Source organism: Arvicanthis niloticus, chromosome 24 (assembly GCF_011762505.2).
Source record: "Arvicanthis niloticus isolate mArvNil1 chromosome 24, mArvNil1.pat.X, whole genome shotgun sequence".
Lineage (NCBI taxonomy): Eukaryota > Metazoa > Chordata > Mammalia > Rodentia > Muridae > Arvicanthis > Arvicanthis niloticus.
Genome location: NC_133432.1, coordinates 13,133,554 through 13,158,135, shown reverse-complemented (window position 1 = coordinate 13,158,135; position 24,582 = coordinate 13,133,554). Strand labels below are relative to the sequence as shown.

At 44.0% G+C, this 24,582-nt stretch overlaps 1 protein-coding gene across 1 annotated transcript in view; it reads left to right on the top strand.

Moving 5' to 3' along the window:
• The window catches only part of Rad9b (RAD9 checkpoint clamp component B), a 30,870-nt gene that overhangs the window by 212 nt on the left and 6,076 nt on the right, over nucleotides 1-24,582 (top strand). The window contains exons 2-10 of the mRNA XM_076922760.1: nucleotides 1,504-1,574; nucleotides 2,214-2,363; nucleotides 2,551-2,665; nucleotides 10,353-10,452; nucleotides 14,293-14,399; nucleotides 19,184-19,290; nucleotides 19,384-19,448; nucleotides 20,276-20,395; nucleotides 22,291-22,618. Coding sequence (XP_076778875.1) covers nucleotides 1,504-1,574; nucleotides 2,214-2,363; nucleotides 2,551-2,665; nucleotides 10,353-10,452; nucleotides 14,293-14,399; nucleotides 19,184-19,290; nucleotides 19,384-19,448; nucleotides 20,276-20,395; nucleotides 22,291-22,618 — 1,163 coding nt within the window. The remainder of the gene's footprint in view (nucleotides 1-1,503; nucleotides 1,575-2,213; nucleotides 2,364-2,550; nucleotides 2,666-10,352; nucleotides 10,453-14,292; nucleotides 14,400-19,183; nucleotides 19,291-19,383; nucleotides 19,449-20,275; nucleotides 20,396-22,290; nucleotides 22,619-24,582) is intronic.

The following is a 24,582-nucleotide window of genomic DNA, read 5'->3' as shown; positions in this document are numbered from 1 at the left end:
CTTGTGAAGGGTCTCCATCGTCCTCCCACCCCTCGTCTGCCATTCTTCGCCACGACTGACGACGCGAAGCCGGACCATACCGCCCATCGCGAGGGCCCTGCTGGGCTTCGAATGGCATGCCAGTCCCGGGCCTTTTATTTATGCTTAGTATTTAATTTGGTGACCAAGAAATGAATTGTGGCATGGGGCCTTAAGCTCGGATTGATGAGGGCTAAACGTGGGGAGAAATTGAGGGGAAAATAATACTTGCCCAGCAAAAAGTATCTTTGAACTGAGGAAAACCAACCTACTCTTTATTCGAGATTCTGCCGGAGACGGTTTTTTTGGTTGTAGTTGAGTTTTGTTTTTGTTTTAATATATGATCTCGAACAAGCCTCTATGTCACTCAGTCGAAAAATGAGACTAATATGAACACCTTCGTTGAGAGAGGTTGTTAGGAGCGTGAACTAAAAGTACATGTAATGAACTCAGTAATTAGAAGGTCTATGTAGGGAACTATATCGTACATAGCATTATAAAGGGGGATGAATGCTTGGGCTGGGGACAGGGTTTGTGGGTAGACAGACAACTTGCTTGGCATGTACAAAGAAGGCCCAGTGTCCCATCCCCTTGCAGAGGTTGGGAGAACTCAAAAAACAAAATGCATGAGAGTATTAGCATGGAAATTGGCTTGCAGGAGAAATGATGTTGACTTTTATACCGATGCATATTTATTGAATTCTTACTATGTATGTAGGTAAGAGTATATGGTATTTCCTAGTGTAAATTAGTCTATAAAATGCTGTGTGGATCAGCTGAGTAATTTAACTCTCAGGTGTATCTTGAGCTTTGTTCTACCCTAAAAGTTAAATGTAATCACTTAACGGGAAATTGTCCAGACATATTCAGGAAAAAGAATTTCAAACCACGGTTTGCAGCCCAGCGGCATCACATACATTTGGACGACACTGTGTGGTGAATTCCTGTCAGGGTAATTCCTCTCAGGGTGATGCACTTTGCTAGGACTTGACACAGCCTCAAAGTTGAGATCATTATAGTCTTAACATGTTCACATCGCATGTTGGAAGCCAAGATGCTAAAGGTTATTATAGTATGTTTAGCTCATGAGCCAAAGGAAGTAGTAACCAGTTAGTTTCTAGCCTTTAGCCCAAGATCAAGCTCAGAATGATTGGTAGAGCTAGGTTGGAATGGGTTAGAATAGGCCTTGAAGTTTGGGTAGGATGGTTGCCAACAATTTCGGATAACTAGTGTTTTGGTTGAGGAGTAGTCTTGTCTCTGTAAAACCCAAATCCCCTATTTCCATCTCTGACCTTCTGACTCACAAGGCAGTAACAGCTCAATTAACGGAAGAATCAATTGAATTTACAGGCATGATTGAGTTTTTCAGTTGACCCCACCATCCTTTCCTGTTTTCACTTGAGTCCTGTGCGTGCAGAAGTAGTCTCGTGATTTATCTTTGCTGCTTGGGAAGAATATGAATGGTGCCTTTCTTTTCCTCCATAGTATTTGGGAAAGCAATACAAACTCTATCACGAGTGAGCGATGAGCTGTGGCTAGACCCGTCTGAGAAAGGTGTAAGTAAGTTAAGTTAAAAAGCCAGGTGTTCCTCAAACACCAGCACTTGGGAGGCAGAGGCAGTCGGATTTCTGAGTTCGAGGCCAGCTTGGTCTACAGAGTGAGTTCCAGGATAGCCAGGGCTACACAGAGAAACCCTGTCTCGAAAAACCAAAGAAAAAAAAGAAGAAGAAGAAAGAAAGAATGTTAAATGACTAATCATATACTAAAGCAAGAGAAAATGTTTTAAAAGCACTAAGTCCAGGCAAAGTGTGGTGGGTAAAATTTCGAGCATTTAAAAATTCCAAAACCTGTCAGTTACAGGCACACATTCCCAGTATGGCTGAATTAGGTGATAGCTTCTCCCCTTGAGGAAGGTATGAGGTCTGTCACTCAGGGCTCTTCTCTGTCGCTTCCCACCACCTCGTGCGTTAACATTATGGTCACTGTGGACAGTTACAGTTTTACGGAGTCAGAGCTTGGGATTATAGCTTTCGTATATGTATGTTCAGTATGGATACGTACATACCTGTAGGTTCCACGTGCAAATTCTGTGCACATGGTTTTATTTGAACGTATTTGTGGCATTATAGTCACAATAGGATCAACTCAGGATAGAAGTCGGTTTTCTCTGAAGTCACTAATTTATTCTTTTCCAGCTTGCTCTGAGATCTGTGAATTCTTGTCATTCCACATACGGCTATGTCCTGTTCTCGTCTATGTTTTTTCAACATTATCAATGGTCACCCTCAGCCACCATGAGTGATAATGACTTACCACTGAATTTAAATTGCAAACTGGCAATAAAGGTAAAAGCAGTTGGTTTTCTCTTGTATGGAAGAAATGCTCCTTTTGTAGGACTTAACAGCTGTACTACATTTAATTGTTCCGATGCCATTAATGAACACGCAGACTTCCATCTGTTGTGTTTTAAAAAGTTAACAGGACAGCCATAGTAAGTATGTATTTAATGTTTACAATGTATTTGTGTTGCAGTCAATTCTGCCAATCTTTAGATGTCTGAATTACCTTGAAAGAAGTGTAGAGAAGTGCACAATAGTCACCAGGTCGGACAGATGCAGAGTCGTCATTCAGTTCTTCGGCAGGCATGGTAGGTGCGGTGGGAAGCAGCGTGTTTCTTGGTGTCTTTATGCATACAATCTGCAGACGCCTATGAAGTGGGTTCTGTACATGGAGTGTGGCTGTTTGGCACCTGTCTTTGCAGGTGTAGTGTAATTAAAGTGGCCTCTATTATTTCCTCAGGACTAACTGGCACAAACTCGTCTGCATGTAAAAGAAAGCAGCTTTTTAAAACGTCCAACCAGGGGGTTGGATCAGTCAGCCTTGCAAGCAAATGATCTGACATCACGATGAGACCCATATAAAGAAATGTAGGTATGGTGGCACATGCTGGCAGATCCAGTGCTGCAGAGGCCCAAGCAGGCAGGTGCCTGGGGCTCACTGTCCTGCTAGCCTAGGTGACTTGATGAGCTTCAGAGCAGTGAGAGGTGTCATCTTAAGAAAAAAGATCTCAAATGGTAGACAGGCCCTGAGGAATGACATCTGAGGTTGACCTCTGGTCTTACGTGTCTCTCTTTCTCTCTCTCTCTCTCTCTCTCTCTCTCTCTCTCTCTCTATCTCTCTATCTATCTATCTCTCTCTGTCTCTCTATCTATCTCTCTCTGTCTCTCTCTCTCTCTCTCACACACACACACACACACACACACACACACACACACGGCAGATGCGCCCTACACGATTGTTCAGTTGAACCTGAACTGGTTTTTCTAGCTAGACATGAGGGCACACATCTCTGAACCTAGCACTCAAGTGGCTGAGACAATAGGGTCATGAGTTCGAGGCCAGTGCAGCAAGATAGCTAGTTTTAGGCTCTCGCTTATAAAGTAAAATCCTCAGAGAAATTCAATCATACTTGTAACATTGGTCCAAATCTTGTGTGTTCAGGAATGATCCTTTGGGAGGTGGTGCCTTCCATTCACTTCCATACAACTGTCAGAACCATGTTTCTTAATTTTGACTTACACTCACCTTGATAGTATATATTTACTTCAATGTGTGTTTATAACCCTTAGGTCTTCTCTGTAAGTACAAATGTTGTAGCATTATTTCTCCCTTCTTTGACTCTAAATCCATATAATAGCAAACCATGTAAAGAAGGCACTTAAAAGACAAGAAGAGCATAAGCTCCAGGAGCCTTCCCTTTCTGTGTTTTTTTTTTTTTTGGGGGGGGGGCGGGGTAGGGGTTGGTTTTTCAAGACAGGGTTTCTCTGTGTAGCCCTGGCTATCCTGGAACTTACTCTGTAGACCAGGCTGGCCTCAAACTCAGAAATCTACCTGCCTCTGCTTCCCAAGTGTTGGGATTAAAGGTGTGCGCCACCACTGCCTGGAGCCTTCCCTTTCTGATGTATACACTGGGGGTGGCTCATGCCCCAGGCCACTATGGGGAAGTGTGGTCTCATAGGGACAGACCTGAGCACAGAGCCTGTTGCAGAGTGAGTGCCCATCAGCCATGGCTCCCAGGTGGATTTCAGTATCTGAATTATAGCTCTTTTAGAACTATTCTCAGTAAATATTTCTTTATTGAGCTTAGTAATGTGTGTCTGTAATTCCAGTACTTGAGGTTAGAGGCAGGGGGATTGGAAGTCCAAGGTTATTCTCAGCTACATAGCAAGCTACAGGCCAGCCTGAAATATGTAAGTTTGTCTTGAAACAAAAGCAAAAATTGAAACAAATATATTCATGATTAATCCATTTAAGATAGTTTTATAGGCTGCTTTTATTATGCAGGATGCTTTAAGAACACCCTTACAGAGAACAGAAGGGGGAAATCAGTCAATTCAGCCCAATGACATTGGCTCAGGTAAGGGTGAAAGTTCAAAGTTACGCTACAGGCATGGTTCAGTCCAGGCTGCCCTAGCTGCTGCTGCTTCTGTTCTAATCCCTTCTCTCCCTTATTCTTTTTCTTTTTCCTCCCCTTCCTTCTTCTTTTCTTCTTTTTCTCCCCTCTCCTCCTCTCATTGCTCCTTCTCTTGTCCCTCTCTTGTCCCTCTCTTGTCCCTCCTCCTCTTGTTTCTCTTCTTCCATGTTGTCATTCCTTCCTTCCTTCTTCCCTCACCGTCTTTCTCTATCTTTTCATTCAGAGGGTTTGCCTCACAACATCAGTACACAGCAAAACTTAGAACAGCAGCAGGGACTAGATGCTTCCTCCACACCAAGAACTTCCCAAAATTTACCTTGTCCATCCCTTGACACGATGCTCGGCTCTGCTGTCACTAGACCAACCTGGACTCTACCTGGCCGCCTGGGGGCAGTGTTGTCATCCATTTGGCTAATTGACATATCTGGACCACTTTCTACTGTACAGGTTTATGCCACAGTCCTGGAGCTGGAAGGGAGGGAGGACCAAAGGCAGGACTGTGGCCTGGGTGCTGCCCAGTTCTGGGTGAGTTCTGCCCAAGGCTGCAGAGGTTTGCAGTTTATGCTTGCAACATTATGTATGTCAGTTAGCTGGTGGGGAACATCCTGCAGGTTCAGTTGAGAAAAGTCTCCTGAGAAGATACTCAGTTGACTGCTGGAAATACAGACTGGGACTTTAGGGGAAAATTAAGAGTTAGTGAAGTCAGTTTAGTTCTTTTCTAGTAGAACACAATTGTCCAGACCTGAACTACCACAATAAACTAGTCACCTTGACTCACAGTAAACAGCCTGCAGAAGGACGATTGCCAGACATCTGCTAAAAGGAGAAGACCAAGGTCCTCTTAGAGAGCATGTCCACCTTGTGATGTTCCTCCCAACTCTGTGTTCCCTTTGCACTGGCCACAGAGTTGCTCAGCACAAATTCTGCAGAGTCCCTGGAAAACATGCTCTTCATCTAAGTTCTGTGCTAGCTCAAGAGAGGTCTGCACAGAGAGGGCTTCTAAAGGGTTCTGTGGGTCTGGAGAGAATGAAGCTCTGATCCATGCACGTGGATTCAGGAAAGTGGAGGCTGGATTTTAGGTTCTTGTTGCAAGGTAACCTATAGGTGTGCTAATGATTTCAAATTGGTTATAAAAAAAAAACACTGAATAACCAACCCCCCACACACAAAAAAAAAAAACACTGAATAACCAATCAAAAAAAACTGAATAACCAATTCCCCCCCCAAAACCACTGAATAATCAATCCAAAAAAAAAAAAAAAAAATCACTGAATAACCAATCCAAAAAAAAAAAAAAAAAAAACCAAACAAAAAACAAACCACTGAATAACCAATCACTTTTGAAGGTGTCCCTGCCTTTGAAAGCACAGCTCCACAGATAAAGTAGCTGTGTAATAATGGCAATCCTTAGCGTAACTGTTTCGGTGTCTCAAGAGTTCTCTGAAGCCCCTGAGAGCTGAACTGAGTGGATGTACCTAAAGCACACCTCCCAGCAGCTGGAACTGACAGCAGCTGCTTCTATGGTGTGTTTCCACCATGTGCACCATGACTAGCTCAGCAGAAGTGACACAGATAGATTTTTTTTAGCAGAGATTTGTCGACTCTTGAGCTTAGTGTTTTCCCAAAACAGCAGCCCCAGTGCTTCCTTTAAAACAGGTCAGATGAGGCATGGTGTCTTTTTTTTTTTTTTTTTTTTTTTTTTTTTTTTTTTTAAGACAGGGTTTCTCTGTATATCCCGGGCTGTCCTGGAACTCACTCTGCAGACCAGGCTGGCCTCGAACTCAGAAATCCGCCTGCCTCTGCCTCCCAAGTACTGGGATTAAAAGTGTGCGCCACCACCGCCCGGCGAGGCATGGTGTCTTTAATGCCAGCTCTCAGGAGGCAGCGGCTGGTGGAACTGGAGGTTAGCCTGATCTACATAACAAGTTCCAGTTACAGGACAGTCAAGGCCACATAGTAAGACCTTGTCTCAAAAAAAAAAATCACACTGTGGAGTGTAGTGGTGGAACACACTCTTAGCCCTCAAAAGGCTGAAGCAGAGGATTTTAAGTTTGAGGCTAGCCTGCCCTACATAGTGAGTACTAGGGAAGCCAAGGCTAAATATCAAAACCCTGTTATACACAGAGAAAGAGCCAAATGACTGATTATGTCATTCCCAGACTTCAAAACTCTGAAACATCTTCTCATTTACCCCGAGACAGGCCAGTGACCTCCAAATGCACTATGCCCTTGTCCAGGGACCAAGAGCTATAGCATGTTTCCTAGTATGTATGTTCAGCTCCACAGCCTGTTGTTTTACAAGTAAAACAACAGAAAATCCTGTCTGTTTCTTACAGTGTGAAGGGTCAGTAAGATGGCTTAACAAGTAAAGGGTTTTGATGCCAAGTGTGATGGCCTGAGTTCAATCCCTGGAACTACATGATGGATGGAGTGAACTGACTCTAAAAGTTATCATCTGACCTCTGCAAGCATGCCATAGCATTGTACTCCCCACATCCAAAACAAACAAAAACAAATGCTGAAGAAAAGTTAGTGGCTGGAGAGATGGCACAGTGGTTAAAAGCATTGGCTGTTTTTTCAGTGGACCTGAGTTCATATCCCTGTACCCACACTGGGCAGCACAAGCAACTGTAAGAGCCACTCTGGAGCATCTAATGTCTTCTAACCTTCTTGGGCACCTCCTTAGACACATACATACATACATACATACATACATACATACATACATATAAATAATTTTTAAAATAAAAAAGGTCTGAGAACACAGATTTTTATCTGATTTGCTCTCTGCTAGTGTTATAGAATTAACTTGCCTTCCCAGTGAGACATCATGTCAGCACTTAATAAAGGAAAATTCTTCTTAATAATAGCAGGCAACTGGTTCTGGCTAATGCACCAAAGGGAACCAGCCCTGCACAAAAATCCCATCAGCTTACGTAGTTTTATGGCCCCAAGTTACACTTTGCATCATAAACATGTTACACAGAGCTAGTAGGACAAATGGAGAGGCTTAGATTTACAATGTAAAATATTGTCATAGTTATCCTGGGGCAAACCAGGGCTTCTCTTCCAGGGCTGAGGTTAACCAAGGCCATCCTGCCTGGCTGGGAAGAATTATGCTATTTCTGCTAAGGGAACCTGGACTTAAATGAAGGGTCAGAATGTAATGGCTTGCCCTGACCCACAGCTGCCCACTTTGAACTGCACTATAGAGGCATGCTCTTTGGAATTCGAATGAGTCTAATGACCAGCTGTGCACCAGGAGTGTCTCCTTTTGTTATGGACAGGGCCTAATTGAAGGCAATCTTAGTGAATGCATCTTAATAGAAACAAACACTCAGCAAACCTACACTTCAATTATCTTCAAGAACAACTGTTTCCTCACTGCAATTTCTACAGAGCAGGGTCAGTACTGATCATCCTTGAGCACTGCTTTAACTAAATTCTACTTTGTGTAACTTACTGTGTACCATATATCTATGCAATGATTGAGGAGACCAGAAGAGGGCATCAGGCCATCTGGAACTAGAATTATGAATGGTTTTGTTGCCATCATGTGGATTCAACCCAGATCCTCTGGGAGACCAGCCAGTGCTCTTAATGAGCAAGCTGCCTCTCCAGCTCCAGCTTACCATATCTTATTTTTATACCAGCAGTGGTTTGCCTAGGCTCCTCGCCTGGGCCTCCCAAGACTGTCTCAGAACTTCTCTTATCAGCCAGAGAAGCCAGAGAGAGACTTCTGGGATAGACTATATGGCCTCAGCCACCCTTGTTGCTCCCACTGAGGTCCCAGACAGACAATGAACCCACCCCTGATGATCCCCCATAGCTAAGCCTATGTTAGATCTCAAGAACCACTCAGTAAAATCATGAGAAATGGGGGCTGGAGAGACGGCTCAGCGGCTAAGAGCACTGCTTGTTCTTCCAGAAGTCCTGAGTTCAATTCCCAGCAACCACATGGTGGTTCACAACCATCTGTAATGGGATCTGGTGCCCTCTTCTGGTGTGTCTGAAGACAGCTACAGTGTATTCATCATATATATAAAATAAATAAATAAAATATTTTTTAAAAAGTATGTGCTTTAAAAAAAATCATGAGAAATAACAGGTGTTTGCTGTTCTAAGGAACTCAATTTCAGAGTGGTTTGCTATGTAGCCAAGTGAACAAAATTTGATAATACATAAATGTGCATATTTATTAAGTTAATAATTGTTGGGTTCAGTAGTGTATACTCAACACTCATAGGCAAAGGCAAATTTACTAATGCTTGAGGCCAGCCTGGTCTACATGGTGAGTTTCCAGCCACATCAGTAAGTCAGTCAGTCCTTATTGTTCAGTAAAACAAAACAGCGAAGAATCTCACCAAACATATAACCTGAGAAATGTATCAAGTTTGATTTGAGACCAGGCCTGATTAGTTCTGGCTGGCCCTAGAACTCACTCTGTGGACCAGACTGCCCTTGAACTCACAGAGATCTGCTTGCCTCTGCCTCCTGAGTTCTGGGATTAAAGGTGTGTGCCATTGTGTCTAGCGGGTTTTTTTTTTTTTTTTTTTTAAATTTAAACTTAAGAAAAAAAGTGTGTGTGTATGCCTGTGATGTGGTTCAAACTAAAGTCATCAGTCTTGGTGGCAAGATGGTCTGAGCCACCTTTTTCATCCTAGTTAGATCTTTTAATTTGTTCTGCAGCATTGTGCTGCCGCAGTCTAGCTTTCAGAACACCAGCCAAAAGCCACCTTTATCAGCATGGGTTCTGTGAGAACACGATAGCCTTGACAAGGCAGTTAGCCTCACCTGCAGTTTCTTTCCTCTTCTGAGATTCAGTCCCTTCCTCCCCTGAAGGGCTGCAGTGAGGAGAGAAGATGCATGTGAAATGCACACAAGTGTCTGGCACACAGAGCACTCTGGTCTGAAAGAATCTAAAACCCCCAAATCTCATTTTCAGATTAGGGATAATTAACTCATAAAGTCCATAGATATATTCCCCCAAATCCTGTCAAATCAAAACACTTTTAAAAATGGCTTTCATTTTATTTTATGTGTGTGACTATTGCCTTTATTTCTGTATGTGCACTGCATGCATATCTGCACTGCATGCATATCTGTACTACATGTGTGTCTGGTGCTCTCAGAGCCTGGAAGAGGGTTCTAGATACCCTGGAACTGTAGTTACAGTTGTAAGCTATAGGAGGGTGTTGCGAACAGAATCCTGGCCTAGCAACTGCTCTTAACCATTGATCCAGTTCTCCAGCCCCTGCAACACCAAGCATTTAGGACAGGGACACTCTTGTATGGCTATTTCTCCTACAGTAAAAAGAAATCACTGACCAGATTTAGAGGTCTAATTGCCAGAGTCTTATAAAGAAAAACTAGTCCTGAATAAAATATTCAAAAAGAGCCTTGTAGAGCCACGAGCTGTAGCACCAATAACTGTTTCACATAATATCAAGACGTTTCTTTTCAAGGGCTAAGTTTTCAGAGTGCTTGTTTATCAGGCAAGGAGTCCTGGGCTTGACTTCCAGGACTTGAGCATGATGGTGCATGCCTGTAATCCCAGCACTTGGAAAGTAGAGGCCAGAGCTTCAGGAGTTCAAGGTTGTCCTCAGCAACCCATCAAGTTTGAGACCTTTGGGCTGGGTGAGACCTAATTTGCAGAGATGTGACATGTTGCTCCTTGTCCACTAGGGGGCGAAAACAGGTTTCATAATTAGGGCCACATTCCATTGCAGGCTGTATGCACCTGCCACACAGGAAACATTACTTTAATTTTATTGCTTTAATTTAGCTGTGAAAGGCAGGCTTTTAAAGCCTGTTCATTTTGCACTTACAGTTATTAAGAGGTTTCTTTGTTCTCTTTAAGGTATTAAAAGAACTCACAATGTGTATTTCCAAGACAGCCAGCCCTTGAAAATTCTCTTTGAAAAGAGCTTGTGTGCGAATATCCTGATGATTAAACCAAGGTAAAGGGTCTCCTGATGCCTCTTTCTCTTCTGAACACAGCGTCCTCATGCACTGAACAATTCACCTGGAGCTTTTCTTTCCTTTTTAAGATTATTTTTAAGTTAGCACACAAAATGCTGGGGTTCTTTGTGACATTTCATGCTGTGTACATTGTACTTTGGCCACACTCACCCCATACCCTGCCTTACCCCCACTTCCTCCTAGAGCTTCCCAGCCAGTTACACTTTTTGAAAAGGCTAACATTTGACTTAGAGCAATCACTGACACTGTCAGAAGGAAATTTTAGAAAGACAGGTGACAAGCTGCTTAAAGGCAGCAAATTAGTAGCCAGGAGCTCTGAGATACCCCACCCATGGCTTCACACTTCAAATGCAGCCAAAGAGGAACCTCTGTTGGGAGACTTCAAGTCTATACAGCTTCCCTTTGAGCCTGAGGAGACTTGAACATTTTTAGGCAAATTGGTTTTCTTACGCTATTGTTTTCTAGGTAATGCAGTGAGCCATATTCGTCCAGGAAAGGACACTCATACAGTTCAGTTGCAGCACTGACAGTTAATTGGCATGACTCTGGAGCAAGCAACTTCTATCTTGCTGCTTTTTTAAATTACAAAAGGAATCCTTGTTCCCTGCAGCATGTCCACATGTTCAGCAGAAGCAAGGGAACGTGAGCCATGCTCCTCTGCAGTCCTCTGGAGCTCACGGGGCAGGGTAGCTCTGTGGGCAGCGCTCCCTACTCACACATCTCCCCTAAAACAAGGGAACATTCAGATAGCTTCCTCATTTTTGATGTCAGAAATAATACTGTATACAGAAATAATACAGTACTGTGTACTGTATATGTCAGAAATAATACAGTACTGTGTACTGCATAGTACACAGATTATTATCTGTTGTCTATTCCCACAGAACAAATTTTCCCCAAATATAGAACCTTATGAATCAGACATTTATTAATCTGTTGAAATAGCTGGGTCTCATCTGGATGTTCCTGAATCAAGGTCTCTCCTGAGTGTGAGGACAGGTAACACTAGGACTACAGTGTCATCTGGGGAGGTACTGCTGAACTCACTGGTATGGCTGCTGGAAGCTCAGGAAAATCCATTCCCAACTTGCAGATTGCTACTGAAAGTCCTCACAAAGGCCAGATAACATGGGAGAGGGCTCCCAAGACAGAGGCCTCAGGCCTTCTACACTCTCCTCTCAGAACTGCTAACCCATAGGGCCTGCTGGGTTTTGTCTGAATGAATTTAAGTCCAGCTCACAGTCCAGGGAAGGGATTAGGGACCAAGGACAGGGAAGTGAGAATCCTTAGGGCCCTGGTACAGGGTGTCCAACAGGGTCGTAAAACAGAGTTAGTAGGTCAAAGGTTGAAAAACTTTAAACTCCCGTGTGTGCTCTGTCAGCTGTCACCATCTGAACAGTTTGTCACTTCACACTCTGACCAGTGCAGAGTCCTTCTAAACAGAGGACATTTTAAATCTTTACAAATTCTGACAACCTCATAGGTAAAATTGTTTTATTTTCATTCTTAATAGTGTAAAAATCATATACTTATTCACAGCTTCTATTTTTCTGATTTTTTTAATAAAGACTTTTGAGACAGGGTCTCATACCTGAAGTGAACCTTGAACTTAAAAGTCATCCTTCACTGCTTCCAAGTGCTAGGACTATATGTGTGTGTCATCGTGCCTGGCAATTTTCTTCTCCTTTGAATCACACATTCATGTTGCCTTTTAAAATCAAGTTTATTTGGTATCATGTTGTCTGGGCTGTAACAAAGCCATAGGAAAAAACTCTTGCTTGACATGTACAAGTCTCTGGGGTTTATTCCTATAAACACAAAAGAAAAACGTTGCTTGGAGCCCCAGCACAGGGGAAGCTGAGGCAAAAGAAGCATGTGCTCAAGTTCAGCCTGGGATACAAAGCAAGGCTCGGGCTCAGAACAAATGTATTTGGCATTTGTATAAGACTTCAACTTTAACAAGGGGAAGTCCCTAGATGAACTTGATAGTTGCTCCTGGCATTTTGGCCCAGATACACTGTCAGCTAATGTCTAGCATCAGGCTGACAACTAAGACTGCATACATTCTAACACCATAATTTTTATCCCACAACACCTCATGCTGGGGAAGACAACAGAGCTTGCAGTTTATATTTGTTTTGTTATAATGCAATTTTATTTCCATTTAAAACATTGTATTTTTATATATAGATGTTTTGTCTGTGTGTATGTCTATATACCATGTGCATTCCTGCCCTCAGAGGGCAGAAGAGGGTATTGATCCCCTGGAACTGGAGTTACAGATGGTTGTGAGCAGGGATGTGGTTGTAAAGACTGGAACTTGCTTCTTCTGCAAGATCAGGCAGTGCTGGTAACTGCTGAGCTGTCTCTCCAGCAATCCAACTAGAAATGGGCAGAGAAGACCTGAGTGTGCACAGAGAGCACAGGAAGGTATTCAATATCCTGGTCACTAGGAGAGCAAAATGCAAACTTTGAGCCTGTAGGTCTCACCTTGACTTCTCCATAAATGCATGTGTTATTCAAAGGGAGCATAATTAAACCAGGCCTGGTAACTCTGACTTGCAGTCCCCTCCGGAAGCTGAAGCAAGAGGATTACCTTGCGTTCCAGACCAGACTAGGATACAGAGTGAAGAGACCTTGTCTTAGAAAACAAAACAAACAAACAAAATAACCAAAAGAAGAAAACTCCCCAAAGGGTATTTGGATGTCAGGAGAACCTTGAGGTGACTGTCGTTAGATAGTCTAAGAGAGTAACAGAAATCCAGATCATAGGGAACAACACCTGTTGTGTGAAATAGTTACTTTGCAGTTGTTGGAACAAAACACCATGACCAGAGCAGTTTATCAAAGAAAGCCTTGAATCCCAGCACTCAGGAGGCAGAAGCAGGAGGATCTCTGTGAGTTCCAGGCTTGGGTTGTCTACACAATAAGCTGAGTTCCAGGACAGCCAGGACTCTATAGGTAAACCCTGTCTCAGATAAATAAATAAAAATAAAGTTTAATTGGGTTTACAGTTTCAGAGGGTTAGAGTCCACTGTGCAGCAAGGAACAGCTGAGATCTTATATATCAGAACTGCAAATAGGAGGCAGAGAGTACTAAGTGCCGCCTGTCTTTTGAAACTTCACAGCCCACCCCCAGTGTCACACCTCCTCCTCCAAGGCCACACCTCCTAATCCTTTCCAAATAGTTTCATCAGCTGGGGACCAAGTATTCAGACACCCAAGACTTATAGAGACCATCTCAATTAAAACACCACATGGGTGTCTGGCTTAGTTTACCTCAGCTGTATTTGAGCAGCTCCATCTTCTACTGTCTCCCTTATGGCATGGAATCAGAATGGAAGGTGGCATCCCACATTCTGCTCACACTGAAGCTTCTGCATGCTTTCCCAGGGTAGTATCCACATCTCACATGCCCTAGATTTTTAAGCTCTCTTAGTTGGCCTACAAACGAAGATACAACTTAAAAATACTCATAATAAGAAAGAAGGTACGCAGGGCGGTGGTGGCGCACGCCTTTAATCCCAGCACTTGGGAGGCAGAGGCAGGTGGATTTCTGAGTTCGAGGCCAGCCTGGTCTACAGAGTGAGTTCCAGGACAGCCAGGGCTGAAACCTGAGAAACCCTGTCTCTCGAAAAACCCAAAAAAAAAAAAAAAAAAAAAAAAGAAAAGAAAAAAAGAAAAGAAAGAAGGTAGATCTTTGAAGGAAGTGTCCTAAATAATAAACAGACCTGTTTATTTCCAGATTCAAGACTTGAATACAGTAAGGTCTTAGCTGTTTTTCAAATCATATTAATACCTTTCATCATGTCTTACAGACTGCTGGCTGAGGCCATTGCTCTTCTAACATCAAATCCAGAGGAAGTCACCTTCTCTGTCACTCCAGGGAACTTCTGCCTCAAGAGTTCAAGTGGGGAGTCGCTGGGTAAGGCTAATGTCTGCTTTGGGAGGGGCTGGGATGGAATGCACTTCCTGCTTCTCCCTGGGACCACACTGGGTGCTGTCATTGCTTGTAATGGCAACTGCCAGCTGAGAAGTAGCTACGTAGAGAAAAGAGGTGAGATGGATGGACAGGTCTGGAAGATTCAGATGCTTCACAATTAAAGTGTTTGGTTTTGAATTTCTGGTTACTTTAAAATGAAGAGTGGTTATTGAAAATATATATTTTTTCATGTCAGGACTGACTTCCTGTTGTTCTCCCTCCTAACTAGTTCAGATTGGCTTAGAACTCACACTTCTGTCTCAGCCTCCCAAGTAGCTGGGATTGTAGGCTCTCTCTAATATGCCCAGCTTTGGTTAAGGTTTCAAGGTCTGTGTCACACCGTTTACTGCCCTAAGAGGCCAGCAGTCTAATCGAGACTACATGGAAAGAGGAAAGTGCCTTGGAGTTAGAACTTTATAGTATCCCAGATGGCAAGCACACTGGCCAACGTGGATACTCCCTCAGTCTAAGCCAGTCCCCCAAGACTGTGTGGAAGGGAATTTTGGTGATGAGATCTAGAAAGAGGACCCCCTTGGGCCCACCTTGCTGTGTGCAGTGCCTGCACTGGGGATCGTCCATTCCTCATGACTTTGGGAGATGATGGAAGGAAAGGAGCCGTGTGCTTATCTTGCTGTACTGCAGAACTGCTATGGGCCTGACAGCTAGCCATGCCTCTGCGCATGCGCATGAGGTGGCCATTCTGCTGCTGAGCCGTGTGCTAAGTCAGGAGCTATGGCATTTAAGGTGAAAAGCCAGTAGGTGAGGAGTTTACACTGGGCACAACCACTGTTGTGTTTACATAGTATACCTCAGGGATCACTTGGTCTTCTAGATCAGACTGTGAGGTAGGCGTAGTTACTGACGTGAATAATGGAAGCACAGAGGAGCCATGTGGCCTGCCTGGGTCACACTTCATAGGTAGTCACCCGTGAGCCTAACGTGTAGATATGTGAGCTTCAGCGGATGGCTCCTGACCTGTGACTTTGTAATGGCTTCCCTTTCCTCGCATGGCCTGGAAAAGATCCTTGGCTGTTGCAAGGATCTGCCTGAATGGAGGTGGCTGTCTGGTGGCTCATGAGCACTGCCCACAAGGAGCTGTCTGATGAGTGGCTACAGCTAATGTTGACTGGTCACTGTCGAATCTTGTTACTGAGTTTCTCTGCTACAACACTAGCTGTGGGATGAGCCTTTTGTTTTGTGGAAGAACGGTGGAGCACCTTCTACACTTGAGACTATGCCCCAGGAGCCTGGATGAGGCATCGCAGCACTAAGACATGTTAAAGGAGCCTTCTCTATATGAATATGCTTCTTTCCCAGACCCCCTGTATTATGGACATTTACCAAACTATTTTTGAGACAGGGCCTCATTATTTTGGCCTGGCTTGCCTAGAACTCAAGGACTGGGGATTAAAGGTTGAGCCACCATATCCAGCCAACCAAAGCAGTTTTGTAATGAAAAGCTCAAAACACAAACATAGATACAAATTATTATAAAAGAAATGTATTGTTTCAAGCAATGTCATCAGGAACTGACGACAAATGTCAGAGAGGATGTAGAGAAAGAGAAACCTTATTCACTGTTGGTGGGAGTGCACACCAGTATGGCCATCTACAGACCAGTAGAGGTTCCTCAAAGAATTAAAGATAAGCCAGATAGTGGTAGTGTACACCTTTAATCTCAGCACTTGAGAGGCAGAGGCAGGCAAATCTCTGAGTTTGAGGCCAGCCTGGACTACAGAGCAATTTCTTCTACACAAAGAAATCCTGTCTCTAAACAAAGAAACAATCAAACAATCTAGAGTTATCATGATCCAACTATTTCACTCCTGGGCAGATACCCAAAGACTCTAAGACCCCACTATAGAGATAACTGCACCCAGTGTTTATTCACTAAAGCAGGAAAATGGAGCAGACTTAGTTGTTCATCAGTACATGAAGGGTACATATATAAAATGGAAAATTATTTAGCTCTAGGGAAAAATCACAAAATTTGAAGGAAAATGGATAGACTTGAACTATATAATGTTGAGAAGTCAACCAATCACGAGGAAACAGACACATGTTCTCCCTTATATGTAGATTCTACAGTATAGCATACACACACACACACACACACACACACACACACACACACTATAACATGTAGAAAGGGAACAAGAAAGGGTGGTGTTAGGTGATGAGGAAGGGTGGGATGTGGGGAAGGACATATGTCATGAAAGAGGACGAAATGCTAAGTGCTTGCCTAGTTTATCCTGAGTGGAGTTATTGGTTTGGTGTGGTGTGGTGTGGTGTGGTGTGGTGTGGTGTGGTGTGGTGTGGTGTGGTTTGGTTTGGTGTGGTTTGGTGTGGTTTGTTTTTTTTGTGGTGAGTAAGTGCATAAAGTGTGATTGATAGTGAAAGCATAAAGTCAGAGTGCACCTCACTCAGAATGGCCGTTCTCACTGTGACGTGTTCACTGTGATGGGGGGGACTGAGCTCAAGGCCAGCGCCCTCATATTTTCTTAAAAAGGCAGCTGTTATGATATAAGTCACATATACAACAGATCACTTCAAGGAGTCACTTCGTGTATATACTTGTGAGTCTGTTCGACTATTCCAGTTTGCCCCAGCCCCAGCCCTAGGTGACCACCGAGCTACTCTGTCTCTGTGTGTTTCCCAGACTGGACACTTCATAGACACAGACTCAGAGCGTGTGTCCTTTTGTGCCCGGTCTCTTGCATGCAGCAGGTTTTCTAGGTTGTCTTTTCCTGTATTTTATTTCTCTTCATTATTTATTGATATTCCTCGAATGGATTGCTACGTTTTCTCTGTCCATTCACCACTGATGGATCTTTTGATTGTCTCACTTTGTGACTCTTATGAATCATACTGCTATGAGCGGCCATACACAAGCTTTTGTGTAGATGTTTTATTTAGGCATAGGTTTAGGAGGGAAATTGCTGAGTCATATTGTAGCTTTTCGGCTAGCCATGTGAAAGTGGCCAGATGTTTCCCACTGATGGGAACACCGTGTTATTCCCCCAAGCAGCGATGAGGGTCCAGGGCTCTCTGCTGCACTGACAGTCCTTGCTGCTGTCTGGTTTGGAGCCTGATAACTTAGCTTCTGGTCGAGGTTCGGTTTGCTTCCTAAATGTGGTGATATCCAGCTTCACAGGCAGCTGTTATCATCATGTAACATGGACACACATCTGTTACGTGACACATGACACTCTCTTCCCTGGAATGATGTCATCCTCTTCCCTGGGATAATGTCATCTGATTACTCTGCCATCCCTTGTCACCTGTGTGAGTTTGAAACTCTCCCTCAGCGCTGTCAGTAGGCATTTTCTTCTCTTCTCTTACTTATTCTGAGGAATCTGTCTATGTAACCTGTCTCATCTTGAACTACTGGTCATCCCAAGTGCTAGGATAATGTAGCTTGTCACCAATGCCTCATTTCTTTTGCAATCTTCCTCCTCCTTCACCCCTTTTTCCTGTGCTGGGTTTTGAACCCAGGCCTCACACAAGGTAGGCAAGCACTCTGCTGCTGGGTCTCCAGGTCCCTAGACCCTTATCTTTTTTGGATCAGCTCTCACACTAGCTCAGCCAAGTTTAGAACTCACTGAGTGGCTTAGCTCACTGGCCTTGAACTGGTGGTGGTTCTCTTGCCTCAGCTTCTAAACGCTGGATTGTAAATGTGAGTCACTAACCATGCCTGCCTTCTAGACATCTTTTATTCTGAGACAGAGGCTAAGATGCCCAATCTGGCCTTGAACCCTAAGTTACCTTTTAAGTCATGTTTTTATAATTTAGTTTGATATATCTCTTTATGATTTTAATTAATTAATTAATTAATTAATGATTTTTCAAGATAGAATTTCTCTTTGTAACAGTCCTAGGTATCCTAGAACTCACTCTGTAGACCAGGTTGGCCTTCAGTTCACAGAGATCCACCTGCCTCTGCTGCCAGAGTGCTGGGATTAAAGGCGTGTATGGCACTATGCCCAGCTTACTTTATTTATTTATTTTTTAAATTTGAGAGGTTTTAAATTTTTAATATTCTAAAACAGCATAGGATATATAGCTCACTAATAAAGTATAACTTAATTTTATATGTAAACTATATAGTGCTCCCTTTTTAGAATTAGTTAGCTTTAGCTATGTGTGATGACCAGGCCTGTAATTTTAGCAGTTGAGAGGTGGAGACAAGAAGATTAGTAATTCAAGGCCACTTTTGGCCACATAGCAATTTTAAGGCCCAGCTGGACTACATGAGACCCTATCTTACTAAAAAATTTAGATAGATAGATAGATAGATAGATAGATAGATAGATAGATAGATAGGAGGCAGGCAGACAAAATAAATGAAGTAAAAAGACAGTATCTACCCCTCAGGACTCTGCAGGCTGATGGGACTGGGGGGGGGGGGGTTGCCACGTGGAGCCTCACTTGAGCTGTGGTTAGGTAATGATGAGCTAGAAGCACCCAAAGGTCTGAAGGCAGTACCTGGGGCGTGCCGGCCAGCCAGCCGCTGAGACAAATTTGGCAGAGGTGGTAGCCATGCTTTGCCTTTTCCTGCTGATTAGAGCAGTCACAGGGCTACCCAGCTTCAAGGGATGGAGTGTCCCTTAAACTCTACCTTCAGAGCAGAACAAAGACGCCCCTCTATGATTAATTCATGGTTACATGCTTATGCTGAGTGTTAGCACATACCTGGGTTTTAATCTTGATTTTTCTACATCAAATAGATTTAACCAGCTCTGTATACAGTGAGATGTCTTTTGGCCCGGAAGAGTTTGACTTCTTTCAGGTTGGACTTGATACCGAGATAACATTTTGCTTTAAAGAACTGAAGGTAAGCAAATACCAATGTCAGAGTGGAAGTCAGATTTTCTTTAGTACCTTTAAAGGAACACTTGATTCCCACCTTCTGCTTCTCTCCCTGCAGGGGATCCTCACCTTCTCAGAAGTGATGCATGCACCCCTAGCCATCTACTTTGACTTTCCTGGAAAGTAGGTCCTGAGAACGCTGGGTTTGCCTTCCTTTCCGTTACCATAAGGAAAGCCTTGGGAGCTTGGTGACGCTGATGTTACACTCCAGGACCTTTTCAACTTTATCAGGAACCTTTATCAAACTGAAAGTTTGAAAGAGGTCCTGGCGTGGTGCTTTAGAATTGGTCGTTTGGCCAAATGTGGTAGCACATGTCTGCAGTCCTGCTCTTGGGAGGTTGAGGCAGCAGGATCAGAAGTTCAGGTCGAGCTTTGGCCACACAGTATGTTTGAGGTGAGCAAGTACTACTAGACCTTGCCTCAAAAGAGCAAAAGTAAGTAATTTGGCCCAGGCAGTGGTGCTGTACACTTTTAATCCCAGCACTTGGGAGGCAGAGGCAGGCAGATCTGTTGAGTTCTAGGCCAGCCTGGTCTATAGGGTGAGTTCCAGGACTGGCAGGATTGCACAGAGAAAACTTGTTTTGAAAAGAAACAACAATAATAATAGTAATAATGATAATAAATAATTTGGAACTTTGACTAAGAAAGATAATTCTTCTGCAATGTGAAACATTTGACTGGCTCCTGACAAAATTGTCTAAGTAGGAGTTGTCTAATGGCTTAAGCATGAAAACTCTGTTGGAAACCTCTAATGTAGTCTAGAACTAAAACTGAATCAAATGGGCTTCCTGTGGTTGCTAAGGGTTTCCCTCTCTGAGGACTGTCAACCTGTGGAAAAACTGAAGGAGCTCCTGCTCACGCTGTTCCTTGTTGCTAAGTTGATGGGACTTGCTAATGTATTCCTACCACTGGACAGAAATGAGCATGGTTTGTGCTGATTGTCCCTCTAGACCGGTTGTTTTGAGTGTTGACGACATGCTCTTGGAGGCGAACTTTATCTTGGCCACGTTAGTGGATTATCCAAGTAGAACATCTTCACCACAGTCCCTGCGCCTTTCCCAGGCACGAAGGTGAGGCTGGAGGCTTTGTATTCCTCTTCCTTAATGCTGGGGTAGCACATGCTGCCATCCATCTGTGAGATCAAAGGACAGCCCAGGGGTTAGCCCTGGCCTTCCGCCTTGCTTCACAGAAGGTATCTTGCCCTTCACAGTTGCACATGGCAAGCTAGCTAGTCCGTGGACTGGGAATGCTCTTGTCTCTGGCACAAGAACATTGGATGCACGTCACTGAATCCAGCTTTAAATAGATACAAACTCAGGTCCTCACAAGTGCATGGTGACTGCTTTCCCTTTGTGTTGAAACAATGGGATGAGCTAGTACATCAGTCTTACCACAACCGATTCAGTCATCTGCTTTTTTTTTTTTAAGATTTATTTATTTTATTTATAAATACACTGTCACTGTCTTCAGACACACCAGAAGAGGGCATCAGATCCCATTAAAGATGGTTGTGAGCCACCATGTGGGTGCTGGGAATTGAACTCAGGACCTCTGGAAGAGCAGCCAGTGCTCTCAACCACTGAGCCATCTCCCCAGCCCCATAATTATCTTCTTAAAGATAAGGGTCATGTTGTATTCTGTTCTCCCCATGACATACATATTGCAGGAATGTTCCAGTGTCGTGATTTATGATTTGAAAACATGCATTTTCATGACCTCATAAAGCTTGATCTATAGGCCAGGACATGGGTCAGTGGGTAAAGACACTGGCCACTAAGCCTGATGACCTGTGTTTGATCCCTGGGACTCACATGATGGAAGGAAAAAAAAACCAACTCTTGAAAGCTGTCCTCTGATGTCCACATTCAATATGTCTGAGCATGTGTCTGTGTCTGTCTGTGTGTGTGTGTGTGTGTGTGTGTGTGTGTGTGTGTATGTGTGTGTGTGTGTGTGTGTGTGTGTGTGTGTGTGTGAGAGAGAGAGAGAGAGAGAGAGAGAGAGAGAGAGAGAGAGAGAGAGAGAGAGAGAGAAAGAGAGAGAGTGTGTGTGGTGTGCATGCCTGCCATGGCACACATGCATTCAGGATCCCAAGGATCAAACTCGGGTCAAGGGTTGACAGCAAGTGCTTCTCCTGCTGAACTGTCTTGCAGGCCCACAGCTGAACTTGTTTCATGTGATCCTGTCTTAGTTACTTTCCTATTGCTGTGTTAAAACAACATGACTAAGGCAACTTATAAAAGAAAGGGACTACCTGGGCTTATGGTTCGAAAGGGTTAGAATCCAAGATGGCAGCACAAAGGCATGGCAGCAGGAACAGCTGAGAGCTCCCATGCTGATCCACAGACAGGAAACAGAGTGCACTGGGGATGCTGGGAAGCTTCCAAAGCCTCCAAACCCATCACTTGGACACACCTCCCCCAACAGGGCCACACCTTCTGATCCTTCCCAAACAATTCTACCAACTGAGGACCAAGCACTCAAACAGATGAGCCTGTGGGGGCTGTTGTCATTCAAACCACCATGGATCCTATGAACATAATCCATGTCTGATGAGTGATGGATTGCTGAACTCAAGTCTGTCCTGAGCATTTCTAGATGACCGTGTGCATTAATCTTAACTCTCAACAAGTACTTCTTTCTTCTCCTTCTCCTCCTCCACCTTCTTCTTCCTTTTAAAGAATTATTTATTTATTATATGTGAGTTTACTGTCACTGTCTTCAGACCCACCAGAAGAGGGCATCGGATCCCATTACAGATGTCTGTGAGCCACCATGTGGTTGCTGGGAATTGAACTCAGGACCTCTGGAAGAGCAGCCAGCACTCTTAACTGCTGAGCCTCCTCTCCAGCTCCCATTCATAGACTTTTTAATCCACGGCTCCCATCATCACCTCACACTGCTCTCTTGGTTACAGAAAATATATTTCCCAGTAAACAACTCCATCTAATCCCTCTTAATGTCCCAGGTCAGACCCCACACAATCTGATGCCCAGGAGGGTAAAAGCCGAGTCAGCCGGAACCCCGAGAGCATCTCTCGAGCAGCGCCCAAAAGGCTGTTTCCCAAGGATCCTCCTGACAGTGGCTGTGCAGCACCCAAGGGTCCTCCTGACAGCAGCCGTGCAGCACCCAAGGATCCTCCTGACAGCAGCCGTGCAGCACCCAAGGGTCCTCCTGACAGCAGCCGTGCAGCAGAGACCAAGAGAGCCAGCGCCAGCCAGGATGACATCTCCGAAGTGCCTGAAAGTGTTGTCAGTGACATGGAGGAAGGGCCAAGCCCTTCATACCTCAGAAAGGTAGGAGAGCTGCACTGAGGTCGGCCGAGGCAGCCCAGGTCTGAAGCATGGCCTTGCTGTAGGCCTGCCCTGGCCGCCCTGTTTCATGATGACTGTTTCGTTCTATTACATTCTTTGAGTGAATTCATCCCCTCTCCCCTTTCCTTCCCCCACCCTCCTCTGCTCCCTCCTGCTAGTCTCCCTCCTTCTACCCCCTGCTTTCGCACTTGTATGTATGTGTGTCATAAGTATTGTGTTATGTGACTGTCTGTGTATGATCCACAAGTAAGTGAAACATGCCATGCTGTGTTTGATGACTACGATGACCTCCATTTACACTCATTGTCCAGCAGTTGACATCAGTTCATTTTCTTTATGACTAAAGAGAACTCAATGTAATATAATTTAAGTTTTTAATATAATTTGTTCTTATTTTGTAAGCATTGGTGTTTTGCCTGCATATATGTCTATGTGAGAGTGTCAGATCTTGGAGTTAGAGACAGTCGTGAGCATTTGGTTGCTGGGAATCGAACCCTGGTCTTCTGGAAGGTCATTCGGTGCTCTTAATGGCTAAGCCATCTCTTCAGCCCACCATATAAAATCCCATTGCATAGATATATACCACAGTTTCTTTATCCACTTATCTGCTGATGGACAGATAATGTGGCTACTATAAAATAGTGCAAAAAAAATTGGATGTGTAGGTACCTCTTGGGTATGTTAAAAATTCTATAGTCGCACAGCCACCAGCATCCAGAAGTGACACAGCTAGGGCATTTATATGGTGATGGACATTTCTAGGGCTCTTGTTTATTTTGGAGAGAGTCTTGTGTAGCCCAGGTCACAGGCATATGCCACCACACCTGGCTCTTTTTTGGTGTTCAGACAGCATCTCTTGTAGTCCACGCAGGCCTTGAACTGTGTAGTCAAAGCTAGCCTTGAAGTCCTACTCCTCCTGACTTGCCTGCCAAGTGCTAATTACAAGTGTGCCACCATGCTTACCATATACTCATATTTCTGAGGAACCTGTACTGACTGCTATGGGGTCTGGATTAATCTACATTCCTACCAGCAGAGAGAGAGAGAGAGAGAGAGAGAGAGAGAGAGAGAGAGAGAGAGAGAGAGAGAGAGAGTGCGCAGTGTCCATGGAGGCCTGGGTCGGGGTAATAAACAGTTCTGGGAACTGAATCTGTGTCCTTTGCAAGAGTGACAAGTGCTCTTAACCACTGAGCCCTCTCTCTAGCCCCTGACATTTCTTCTGTCTTTGTGCATTGGTGTGTGCATGCGTGCACACACACATGTGTATGCACATGTAGAGGTCAAAGCTTAATTTGTAGGAGTCAGGGGACTGAGCCCAGTTTGTCAGGCTTGGCAGAAAGCACCATTACATGATGAGCCATCTTGCCAGCTCCCTTGTTTGGTTTTTGGATATTTTTTTTGAGTTTATACATTATAGATATTGATCCTGTCTGATGCAAATCTGTAGGCTGTCTGTTCATTGAGTCTTGCTCACTTTGCTGTGCAGGGGTTTTGTATTCACACAATGCTAGCAGTCAGCTCTTACATAAACTGTTGGAGTCCCTTCTACAAAGCCCTTGGCTGTTCCTGTAATTGAAGTGTTTATCTGTAGTCTCTTCTAATTTCAGTTTCTGTTTACATGAATGTCTTAAAAGTTATGTGTGCACACATGTGCACACATGCCATAGCACACAGAGTGGTGGTCTGGGACAAAGTTGCTGAAATCAGTTCTCTCCTCCCACTCTGTGAATCTCTGGGATTGAATCTGGGTCATCAGCTGGACAGCAAGTGGCCGTACCAATTATAAATGGTGTTGTGTATGTATGGCATTGTATGTGTATGTGATATGCACACCTGTGCTTTTACCTACACATGTGGGCACATGGAGGCTCAAGGTCAATTCTGGGTGGCTTTTTTAAATTAAAAATATATTTGTGGGGGGCTAAAGAGATGGCTATGTGGTTTAA